The 12,542-nt window shown below is 45.8% G+C and overlaps 1 protein-coding gene across 1 annotated transcript; it reads right to left on the bottom strand.

Annotated features, from left to right (window-relative positions):
- Positions 1 to 841: 841 nt before the first annotated feature.
- Positions 842 to 11,958, bottom strand: LOC118312708 (uncharacterized protein C4orf54 homolog). The gene is made up of 2 exons (XM_035637539.2): positions 7,790 to 11,958; positions 842 to 5,631 (listed from the first exon to the last, which is right to left on the bottom strand). The coding sequence occupies exon 1, from the start codon at positions 11,879 to 11,881 to the stop codon at positions 7,814 to 7,816; it is 4,068 nt and encodes a 1,355-aa protein (XP_035493432.2). The 5' UTR covers positions 11,882 to 11,958; the 3' UTR covers positions 842 to 5,631; positions 7,790 to 7,813.
- Between the last annotated feature and the right edge of the window lie 584 nt (positions 11,959 to 12,542).

Genomic DNA, 12,542 nt, shown 5'->3' with positions numbered 1-12,542 from the left:
ACTTAAGCCCCGGCCCGGGTGATGTTTCAGTGTCACCAGAAAGCTAACCTCGCAGGCTGGCCGATGCCAAATGTGTACTTCTGTTGGCATAAATCTGTTTGATTGCCTTTGAACCATGTCATTTACTTTTCCGTGTTTTTTGTGGTGAAACCTTATCAGCCATGTATCACACTGCGGGTCAGCAGCAGTAGTCAGGTCAGGGCGATGGAGGGAAATAAGATGCAAATATAGATACACAAAAAAACCACAGAATGAAAAATATGTGCTCATGCTATCAATCAATATACAGAGTTCGAGAAAGAATATCAACCCGTCAATGAGTAGTGAGGGATGGACATGTAAATGATTGGACACAAGGTTGTTTGTTCTTTAAAAAATATAGGTCGTCGTAGCAACAATTTTATCTTTATGGGGGAATATTGCAACATAATTTCTGTGCTAAATTTGTATTCTTGTGCTAAATTTGATCAATTTATTCTCTATTTTTGGCACCATTTCCTAATAAAACCATTAACACCATTTATTTAGGATTAATGAATTGCAACTATAATGGCTTTATTAATAATTAATACATTATTTATTAATGATTCAAAGATCAGTTCTAAAGCTTAAATCACAAGAACAGTATTTTGGGGTTTACATGATGTGAAAATTTGAGTAGCGCTTCAGTTTGATCAGCTAATAGTAATATGGCTTGAAGATTTAATGAATGATTTATTCAATCAGTCAATTAAGCCATTCATTCCAATTCAAAACAGTGTCATTAGAAAATTGCACTTATTTGCTATTCTGCAACAGCCAAAAAGTCTTTAAGCGATTTAAATTCATGGACACAAACATGTTCAGTAGCTTGCATTTTGGATTTATTGCAAACATATGTAGGCTTGTCAGTCTACATTACACACATTCATCATAGTCATTGCTTTCAAGTGTGTAAGTGCAAACACAGCACTTATTTCTCCTTTCAAGGCACCGCACTGCCGTCATCCTGACCTCTGTCTTTCTCGGGGGCAGCCATGCAACACGGTTTACATCAGGCATAAAACATAGAGAATACTTTCAAATACCACTTTATGACTTTGCAGCCATGAAGGCATTTCATTCAAATATATGCCCCCTTTTTTTTCAACATTCACAAACTTTAAGCACTTATCTCAAGCCATTTCACCTCCGGTTAACCCTCTTTCCTTATCCAAAATCAAGCATTAATACAGTCTGTTTTCCATATTTAACCTCAAAGTCTGCAGGTTTGTTGAGGGACACCTGGAAGAATGTTTTAAAACACAGGATATTATCTATATTTCAGTGCATCTTTGGGCAAGATTAATCAGAAACGATCCCAAATGTTTCACTTTACAATACTGTAAGTTGACATGGTGCTCTTGCTATCACCAAGGTTTACAGCCATTCATTGCTGTCATAGTTGGTGACAAAATAGTGATAATCCAAGTGCATTAAGTACATTATTATTATTATTCACAGATTAAGGTCATACAAGAAACTAATGTCCACGAGAAAGGTTTTTGTGGGTTTTATGTTTATGACATTAGAATCGCTGGTTTATTGGAGCTTAAAAATTAAAATATATTTATGATTGACGTTATTCTTCACAGGGTTTCAAAATGGTATGTAAATGTGCTAAAATAAATCAACGGAAATTAGTCAAATATATTATTTTCTTCCACATTTGGCAACTTGCTGTTCAAACACATTTTCACAACTCTCTGGCAGGAGGTAGACTATCAAATCTCTCAATTTGGACTTGTTCACAATAACAAAAGTTTCTTTGGTTATTCTTAAATGTAATTTTTATACAACATGTATTATTATTTCTGAACAAATGTTTTAATTGCACAATTCTCAACTGCCTCAAGGACAAATAAATTTAAAATAATTATTAAAATAATTAAATGAAGAGATTTTAATTACATTTCACCTCAAATGCATTAAATGTTGCAACACCAATTTGATCTAAGGAGCAAACAATGTCCAATCTACTGCACCATAAACAACAAATCTTCCAAATCACTGCATGAAATCATAATGAAATCAACTCATAGGGCAATTTTTTTTATAAAGTCTGTTTTCACAGATAACTTGTATTTTACAGAACTAAGGTACATAGTCTGACCAGCAGCTCCAAATACCTTCAAAATTTGTTAAGTTTTGAAACATGCTTAAAATAGCAATCTATGTTTTGCATTATTCCCACATGAGAAGCTGTTATAACTGAGTCAAGTAAAGCACAATGACATATGATGCCCCACTGCGTATTCAAAAGGAAACAGGACAGAGAAAATAAATAGAAAAAAATCAGAACTTAATTGTACAGAAAGCAGTTTGCTTTATATACAGGTCAAGTAGTTTAAACAAGAGAAAATGACACTGCTGTGTGTCAAGTATAAAGACACACCCAGCACATGTACAGTCTGTTTGCTCCTGTCTACAGCAAAGTAACATGACTCCTTGTTGTACGATCACAGAATGCTGAAATGCCATACATAACTCACAGCCACACACGCAAACACATTCAGACGCACACGCAACGTAACTTCCATCTCATGACACAAAAGTGTACAATAAACTAAGACCAGTAGAGGAAGTTATCCCCTAAATGTCTAAGCTGGCTCTGACTCATTAGGCCCAACACTACTTAATAACCCAAGTACACTGTTAAACCAGAGTCCCAGCTCTGCTAGATCTGAGCTACACACTCGGTGTGTTTCTCTGTTCTTCTCACTGTTACATACAAAGTGTGTGAATTTAAAAAAAAATCCAAAAAAATCACATACACCAATTCATACAGCATATCAGTTGTGCAGGTATTAGCAGCTTTTTCTTAGTCATGACACAGAGGATACATAGACTTTCAGTAGAACATCAACCACCAGCTCCTAAAAAACATGGAAATGTTATTGCAAGTGTGAAAAAATGGGGTAGTAATATGATACACATCAAAGTCAGATATTTATAATTTGACTACTTTTAACTTGAGAAACATTCTTTTGAAATGCAGAATTTGAAAAAAAAAATCCTGCTCTGACTAAAGAAACTTAACATTACCCCATCATTTGTTAATTCAGTGCAGACATATGGTCCCTGTTCTTGAAAAGATTGTGTAAAAATACACATTATATGTTGCATTTACTATAATTAATTGTCTTATTGGGTGAATTAGAATAAGTTTATGTAACTTAACAGCAGCCACGAAAAACCTGAGAACCAATCACCAGATAATGCCACACTGAATTCCCTGTCATTTACCACAGTAGGTTGAAGATATCAACATTAGTAACCAGAACCATGGATTAAATACAAGCACCAGATACTGAATGCCATGATGCTGCCAATTCATTCAGAAAAAGCTCCTAATCAAGTGCATAGGCCATAAAAATGAGGGTCTTCATGATTAACCCATCTCATATTCAAATTAGTGTGTCTTTCTCTGGCTCCAACAGCTCACCCTATATGCTTTACTTTGTTGCTTAATTTCACAAACAAATTAAAAATTCATATTACAACAATTCAAAATTGTTTGTTGTTGTCTGGTGTTCTGTGAATTGTTTTAAAACTGTCCATGCATCTATCCATTTCCCACCACTGATCCATGATCATGGTGGCGGCAGGCTAAGCAAGGCAAGCTAAGTGTCATTCTCTCTAGTCATGTCATCCATCTTTTTCTGGAGGATCCCTGAGGCATTCCTTGGTCAGATGGGATATGTAATCCCTCCAGCATATTCTGGGGTTGCCCATGGTCTCCTTACAGTTCAATGTGATTGGACTAGCTCCAAAGGTAGGCAACTAGGAGTCATCCTAATCAGAGGTGCAAGCCCCTCTGGATGAATCCTTTTAGCACAAGAACGCAGTGGTTCCTTAGCTCCTTCCGCATGTTCGAGCTTCTCAACCTCTGTAAGGGTGTGCTCAGCCACGCAACTAATTTTGGCCTCTTGTGTATGCAATCTCATTAAATCAGTCATTATCTAAAGCTAAAGACTATAAGTCGGGGTTGGAATGCAGCAGATCGACTTCAGGCTCAGTTCTCTCTTCACCACACCGGTCGGCTGCACCATTCCCGCTTTACTGCAGATGTTGCACCATTCTGCCCGTCAATATCACATTCCCTATTACCTTCACAGTTTTACCCCAACAACCATAGTCAAACTAAAGGCCCACTGAGAAGACACAGATTCCCCTTCTGTACAGAAGGACCAAATGGCTCACAGTAATGGCCCTGGTGCTTCTACTTCCACATGACAATAACAAGGCAGCCACACAATGAGCCTTTCTCAGGGCGAAACGTCATCTACCGCCAGTGCCCTTGCCACTGTGAAAGTTTTTGACTACCTCAGTGACCACAGCTAAATGGACAAAACCATCCCTAAGCCTTTCACCTCTGCCCCCTCTAAGGAGGATCTGTCATTCAGGTTCAGGAGTTCCTCAAAGAGTTCCTCCCGCCAACAATATCCAGAAACAAGGTCTTTAAACAGTTCTTCTCTTATTCTAAAAAAAAAGAAGCCTTGCCTCATCCTCTAGTCATCTGATGAATTGGCCAAAAGTAATTTGCCCAGACCTTTCCAAACTCCCCCTATAGCACAGATACTCCAATAGTTTTTTTGTATGTGTCCACAGATTGACACTTCTGATAGCCACTCTCTCTGCTGTTTCACAAGAACCCTGGGAACAACCAAGCCTGAAAGGAAGCCTCTCTCATTTCGATAGCCTCTTTTAGCACCGGTGTCCACCAGCAGGTTGTTTGGTTGCAAGATGCACAGGTGCCTGTTCTTTGAACATGGTCCACTCTGATTTAGTATTTGCAGGTTGCAGTGTAAGTTTTCCAGATGTATCTTTAAAAAAGAATGTATCCCACTCTTTATAAATCTATGTCAGAAAAGTATAATGGGACCTCATGCAGGAAACAACAAGCATGTTGCCTGTTGAAGAAACATGTGTTTCCTTCTTGCTTTACCTTTGTGATGAAAGCACTAAAAAATGTATGTGGCATTTAAAAAAATAGTGTAATTCCAGTTTCACAATGACACCTGTCAAATATCTTTCTATCATATGTATCATATTTGCTAACATTAGCCAACATTGTCATACCAAACCAAGGGAGGTTGTAGCAGCAAATCTGAGTGTATTGATCTTAGCAAGTTGCATGTTATTGCTAACGAATTCAACTTTTCATTGGCCACAGGATAATACGTTTTTGTTTTTGTAAGTTACATAGACTTGCTTCAAGACAAGCTAACTCGTGATTATAAAATGGTGGTTTAGCTAATACGTGGCACTAAACTGTAATAGAGGACCTGCCTTGTTTCCTTTTGAATAGACACGTCGCAGGGCCCAAGCAGCGATAAGTGTTATAGACAGCAGCTGAATGGAAAGTAATTCAAAGCTGATTCATATAGCAACATGGCAGAGCATCAGCCAGAGGACATGGCTTAATGCGGTTACCCTACAAAGTGCTGCAATGCATAGAGTATACAGTAATGTCTGCTGCAAGGATAAACAACTCAACAAAGTGGGGGTAGAAATTGTGGTTGGAAGTTGTCCTGGGGCGTCGATCGCAGGGTGGACGGGGAGGAAAACTGCACTTACGTTGAATGAAGGCAGATTCTTCACGGGAGATGTCTAAAGGTGATAAAGAAGGAATGAAACAAGTTAGATGCATGTAATGTGAACAAAATTTGCAGTTCCTAGTAGTGAACCAGCTGAGCAGATTCGGTAAGATCACTTTTGGGGGCAGTGGCACGCTACTCGATTTGTTTACGTAGGAGTGCTGGAGGTCGACAGAGCTCTCCGCCTCCTTCGTCCCATTTAGGAAAAAGCAGAGGGGGAGGGGGCTATAAAAAGTTGACCCCATCTCAGCCCTGCAGACTTGCTTCCAAGCTGGAGCTGCAGCAGCATCTGATCTCTCCGAGCAGCTGTCCTCTCCCTGCATCAGCACAACAAATACTTTACATTGCCTGACCTTTTCCTCCTGCATCACCATCCCAGCGATGCCCCCACGTCCCTCCGCCCACGCCCACACGCCCACACACACACGCCCACACGCGCACACACACACACACACACACACACACACACACACACAGTGTTCCCCTTCACACCACTACTCAACCCCATGCTAGGCCCCTGCCTGCCACACACCCAGCTGATATGTATCCCTCATGCAGTTGTATTATTGCTCTGACACTATTAGCTGCGAATGAACTGTGACTAGTTGTAAGTGTGTAGGTCTATTAGAAAGTGAAAATTATGGGTTTGTTGAAGTGAATACTCTTCCTGTCTGTTTCTTTTTGAATTTATTTTTTTTGTTTGCGTGTCCATTTTGAGAAACTCGATGATTTCCTGCTGCCTGGTCTTGCCTCAGTGACTGAGCTGACAGGGTATAGAGACAGCCTGTGCATGTCATATATGCCCATCATTTAGACAGAACAAAGCCCTCATCAATGTCTTTGGTTACACCAATTTTTTCCCCCAAAATGTTTGCCATAAGATTAAATGATTTCTTGTCGGGGATGTGTTTTAGTGATGCTCGTTTGCCAAGAGCTTATGCCATCTTTGCATTTACATGAAAATGCAACGATGGCTTATAATAAGTGCTTAAGAGCAGCTTAAACTTAGGGAAGCAATATTACTTTAGTACTTTTTTGTTAAACTGCAAAATTAGTATATTCCCAGTGTTTCATTGATTTCCATGTAAATACATTTTTAAATAGTCTTAGCCAACAACATGTGAGCCTGTGGAGCGCCACATCGATCTTGTTGAAAATAATATTAGAACAAAACTGTACAATGCTGCCATATGTTGAAACATAGAGCACATTTAGTATGTTTGAATATTTTTAGGGGACTTCAACTGTTGTTTGGATCGTTTCAACTCACTCAGCCGCGATAAAGGAACAAACTCATTAAAGACGTGTAATGTTATCTGGGTAATTAAAGCATTTTAGAACACCGATTATAGAATACCTTGAAGGAACGTGTCACTCAGTGGAATAGTTTCCCGTGACACTTTTCCAACCCTGAGAATAAACCGTGTAAACAAACTTGTCTCACGCTATCAAAATAGCCCGACGGTGTGTAATGCAGAGAAAAGGGAACCCAACCAACTCGGTGTGGGCCGCGGCTGAAAATCCCATCTCCCAGCCTGAGCTCAGTGGAGTAAAGTTACCTGTCAAGAAGCTACAGCATGTCTATTAACACTGACATGCCAACGCCGCAGCATCCAAGCCAGACCTCCGCTTTAACAACTTTTACCCCAAAAATGCCTTGTGTGAGAGCTGATCCAGGAGAGCAGGTGCACGTGTCTCTGTGATGTGTTCTCAGTGGAAAACTGGATTTGAAGGGGGTAAAAATAGAGTTTATATGCTACACTGGCAGTGTATTGATTGTAATTTCATATGCATACCAAGCTACTTTTAACTTTTAAGTAGGTTTTGATACAACTGAACTTACTCAGTCTGTACTTGAGTGACATTCAATACTATTCAAGAAATCCCTCCCTCACTTAGTGTGAGACGTAAATAAACTGCAAACTTGCATTACATTGGCATGTTATTGAACGCAAATGCCCCATTAGGTTTCAGGGAATATCAAATGTTCGCTAATGCACTTGTCTGCCTCATTTATTAAAATATTAAATATTTGACATGGTACAATTGGTAGAAGGGGAGATGGAGTAACACTTCATTACTCCACCGTATCATTTCAGGGATCTAGTCCGCATGTCCATCATTCACACATAAGACTGTCACCTCTAAATGTGGAACTTGTGCAAGCTTACGTGTATTACGAGATGTTTTCTAGGTCACCGATGCTCCACTACGAAGCTCATCGTTGTTCCATCAAAGGAAGGCGGGGCGATGATTCTTGGGCCTTGTTGCGTTGTGATGCTGATAACGGGCTTCCTCTCGGAGCTCGCTCCGCCTCCTCTGGTGGCCACGTGTCCCAAACTCACAGGTAGCTGCAGTGGCCCCTGTGGAGTCTCTCCCGTTGCGCTGTAATACTCGGCGCCTGTCGCGTTGGTGTCCAGCCTCGGACTTCTGGCCTTTTTGACCTCGTCTCCACCCGCATCCTCAGGGTGACACGGAGACTGTGGCAACACCGCCTGAGCTGCGAGAGTGGGCGAGGGGATGAAGCTTGGGTAGATCATGTAGGTGGGGGCGTAGGCTCCCGGGCTCAGCGGGAGGGGGGACAATGAGAGAGGCACGGGCGCCACAGGTGCCACAGGCGAATGGGACATGGGTACGTCGACATACTGGCCTGTCTCGGGGTCAAACAGTCGCTTAGTAGTGGCCTGAATGGGAGTGTCCACCAGGTAATAATGGCCCGTTGTGGGGTCCAAAAGCATCTTGCGCTGGGTTTGTGGGGCTGTCTCTCTGGTGCAAGAGGTAGGTATCACAGTGGGGTCAGAGGGAGAGAAGCACAACACCTGCTGTTGGGTCTGTGGCCCCGTTGCTGCTGCTGGTGCTGCAGAGTGATGATAGATGCTCGTAGCTGGGTACTCCATGATTAACGGAGATCTTCTCCACTCAGGTGTCTTGCCGTCACCTGTGTGGGCCTGACTTGCTTCGCTCGAGACAGGCTCTCGATTGAGCAGTTTGATTTCACTCGTGTACCCCAGCCCCGGTATGGTTAAATAGTTCTCCGAGTCGGAGCAACACTGTGTGACAGTGGGATTGGTGGGAATGATTTTGACCTTTCCCTGCTCCACCTGGACGGGTTTCGGCGGCTCTATTTTCACTGACAGTGGCGCTGCCGGCGCCCTGGAGCTTTTCATCGCCGATGATGTTTGCAGCACAGAGCTTTGTGGAGTAGAGTTACTGACAGAACTAATAGTGACACGTGCCTTATTGCCGTTGCCAAAACGAAGGACACTTTTGTTACTGAACACTTTACTTTGCTGGGATTGTGTTTTGAAGGCGTCAGCGGTGCATGGGACACGTATGATATTCACAGCCCCTCCACGTTCCTGCTGTCTGCCTGTTTCCGTGGTGTTTGCCAAAGCCTGAGGGATCCTGTCGGCGCTTGTTGTCTCCAGCTGCTCTGCACGGTGCTCCTCGCTGGCAATAAGTGAAAGCACGTGGCTGTCCGTGATGGGTTGTGGAACTTGAGTTTTACGCTTCCATTCATTTCTATCGAAAACATAAAGCTGCTCCATTGTTTTGACGGCAGCTTTAAGTTTCTCTATCGCAGCCTGTTTTGGTACGATGGGCTCGTGTAGCTGTTTGCATACAAAGGGTGGCAGCCTGCCAGTCATGCAATGTGATGGTGCATTTTCACTTTGGGATATTTCACACGGGACGCTCGCCTCTGCTCGCTTCTGTGATGCCTCTGTGGCCTGTGATTTGACGTTTGTTTTCACAGAGTGACACTTGATCACAATAGGAGATGGTGATATATGTTTAACGGGTTCCGTTTTGCCCTTTTCCTCAAGTTTATCAGCTGCTGTGGAACATTTACTCTCACTGTTGTCCAGAGAGACAAAGCGATACGAGCTTTTCACCAATTTCCGCACGTCCCGGACACGATATATTGGCGTTTGAAACTTGCATTTGGTGTCTCGTATGTCTCTGACTGTAAAGTTTGGGGTTTTGTCTGTTGCAGACAAAACGTGGCATTTGGCATCGCCTGCTGTCCTGAATGTGTCAACGGTGTTGTGACTTATTTTAGGGGTTAACAGGTTGGCAATATTCAGTGTACAGCCTTTATTTTCCTTCACACTCCTCAGACAAATCTTTATCTCGGGCGTCTTGCCCCCCTTCTCGATTTCGTCTTTGCCTGTTGTTTTTCCATGATTGCCTGTCTGTGGGTCAGCCGGTGTGCCTGTGGCAGGTGTGTGGCTCAGGTCTTCTGTATAGTCCTTCTCTTTTGAAAGAAGCTGGCAGCTCGGAACAAAAAGCAGTTTTGTCAGCCGGCTGCTCGTGTCCAATTCTTCCTTTGCTGTGGACTCGCTCACGGCTGTTGGCTCGGCCTCCTGCACAGGTTCTGGCTCCTCTACTTTCAATGCATTGAATGCACTACTCTGACTGTGGCTGAGCGGTGCTTTCGGAGGTCCCCCTTCTGCCTCCTGTGATGCTTTGTTGGTCTGCTGCTCCTCTGCAGGCCCACAGGAACTGGGTCTACTGTCCTCCAGGCGTTGATCGTCAGAAGTAACACTCAGCCCTGAGCCGGATTCTGAGGTTTGTCTCTGAAACCCTCTTCCGAGACTCCTTTCCATTGTGCGCTCCTGTTCAAACTGCATCTTTTTGGAAATCACATTTTTCAAAAGACTTGATGCAAAGACAGCCCTTTTGTGCGTGCCCCCCGTGCTCTCCGCGGGATGATACTGCGTGTCACATGCTGACCTGGCCAACACGGGCCCGCTCACCTCATTGGCTCGTGGATTCTTGGAGCATTTTGGACGCATGGTTCCTTCGGGCGCCTCGACGTTACAGCGGAAATTCAGTGTGACGCCGCGCTGTTTGGGCTGAACCGGATCTTTCAGTTTGACCTTTTTGCTCGAACCGTGTTGGGAAGTCGATCTCTTGTTCGTCGAGTGCATTTTGGTTTGTGGAGCTTTCGTGTCGTGTCTCTTACTGTCCACGGTCTTATTCATTTCCAGTGTTGCACTGGAGGTCGTGTGCGCAATTACGCCGCGCTCTCGCCCCTGCGATATGTTTCCATAATTCCAGTCCACATAGGCCGACCATTTATTTAGCCCATACTCCGACATGGAGGACTCGCTGGAGGTGCTAAGATTAATGGCATCGAAGTATGGACACGCCAGACTGCGGAAAGAATTGGCGGTTAAATTACGCACCTCCTTATCGGCGTCGTCCAGCTCACTGATGGAGCTGGACGCTCCGCTGGAATACTCGTTGATGTCCTTCCGCCTCAGTTTGGTGGCGAGGTGCTGGCGGCCCGGGGCGGGGATGAAATACTGGGCTCCGTCGCACACGGGCCCCGCTCTGGCGCCGGAGCTCACCAGGGAGAAGTGTTTGGGGTGGCCACGGGCGCCGCTCTCCGGGACGCCGACGCGCTCGTTCACCGCTCTGGACGAGGTCTTTATGGACAAGTGGATTTCGCCCGTGTGCGCGTCGCCGCCGTGGCTCTTGCCCACGCTTTCGTCCGAGCTGGCGCATTTGTCCGAGTCACAGGGATCACTCTCCTCCAGCTCGGCGCCGCCGAGTTTGGGCTGCACCCTCGCCCGGCTCCTGCCCTCCAGTATCAGAGTCCCCTGCCGCGTGTCGTCGCTCTCGAAAGACGCGTAATCCACAAAGGAATACACCAGGTTGTCGTCCTCGAACTCCCAACAGGTCCCGCGGCCCAGGTCGTAGTCGACGTCGTGGTCGAGCTCGGTCAGCTGGATTTCGTGCGTCGTGATGTAGTGGGACTCGTCCTCCACGGCGTCGGAGCCGCAGTGGTCGGACAGCACCGCGCTGGCCCCGTCGTCGGACTCGGTCTTACTGTTCAGATACATGTCCGTGTACTGGAGCTCGTCGCCCCCGCCGCACACACGCTCACTGCAGTCACTGGGGCCGAGCGCGTCGCTGTCCAATCCCCGCTCGGCGTCGGGAGGTTTGGGCAGAGTCTCCAGCGCAGGGGACTCATCCGAATTACGCGCGGGGACGCACCCCCGCTCGCCCGCGGGCCCCTGCTTCGAGCCGTCGCATTGGATCACAGACAGCTGGTTCCCCTCGCCAGTGAAAGTCACTTTCACCGTTCTTGCGCCCTCCGGCCTCAGGTCCAGATCCACATAGTTGGACTCGTCGCTCCGCGTCTCGCCGGCGAGGCCCTTCCTGTCCGCGCTGTTCTCATCCTTGTCCCCTGGGAGCAGCTTCCTGTGAGGTCCGGTGTCGTGCAGGTAAGTGAGAGTTTCCTCCGCTGCTTCCATTTAGTCCGGTCTTACCGTCAGGTGGTCCTCGTTTACGATGTTATCCTGACACGGGACGGAAAACTCTGCCGGCTGGAGCGACGGGAGGACGGAGGGGGAGGGGGGAGGGACCGGGGAGAGAGAGAGGGGGAGAGAGAGGTGGGGAGGGGGGAGGGGGAGGGATGGGAGAGAGAGAGGGGGAGAGAGAGGTGGGGAGGGATGGGAGAGAGAGAGGTGGAGAGGGGGGAGAGATGGGAGAGAGAGAGGTGGGGAGGGGGGAGGGATGGGAGAGAGAGAGGTGGGGAGAGAGAGATGTGGGGAGGAGGAGGGATGGGAGAGAGAGAGGGGGAGAGAGAGGTGGGGAGGGATGGGAGAGAGAGAGGTGGAGAGGGGGGAGAGATGGGAGAGAGAGAGGTGGGGAGGGGGGAGGGATGGGAGAGAGAGAGGGGGAGAGAGAGGTGGGGAGGGGGAGGGATGGGAGAGAGAGAGGTGGGGAGGAGGAGGGGGTGTGACAGACTGGGGGGAGTCCCGAGGAAATTCCCATGATGATTTCTCTGTCTCATACTTTGAGTAACACATCCAAAGTTTTACAGTCAGACTTTTTGTTTTAAAAGTCTAATGGAACTTGTCGAGATTCAGCACCCGTCGAGGAAGAACAGCTCCTCTGTATTGTGCCATTACA

Source organism: Scophthalmus maximus, chromosome 8 (genome assembly GCF_022379125.1).
Source record: "Scophthalmus maximus strain ysfricsl-2021 chromosome 8, ASM2237912v1, whole genome shotgun sequence".
Classification (NCBI taxonomy): domain Eukaryota; kingdom Metazoa; phylum Chordata; class Actinopteri; order Pleuronectiformes; family Scophthalmidae; genus Scophthalmus; species Scophthalmus maximus.
The sequence above is the reverse complement of the archived record's forward strand: the minus strand, read 5'-3'. Positions and strand labels throughout refer to the sequence as shown.

Coding starts and splice junctions, on each gene's coding strand:
- LOC118312708 (XM_035637539.2), bottom strand. CDS start 11,881: ATGGAAGCAGCGGAGGAAACTCTCACTTACCTGCACGACACCGGACCT.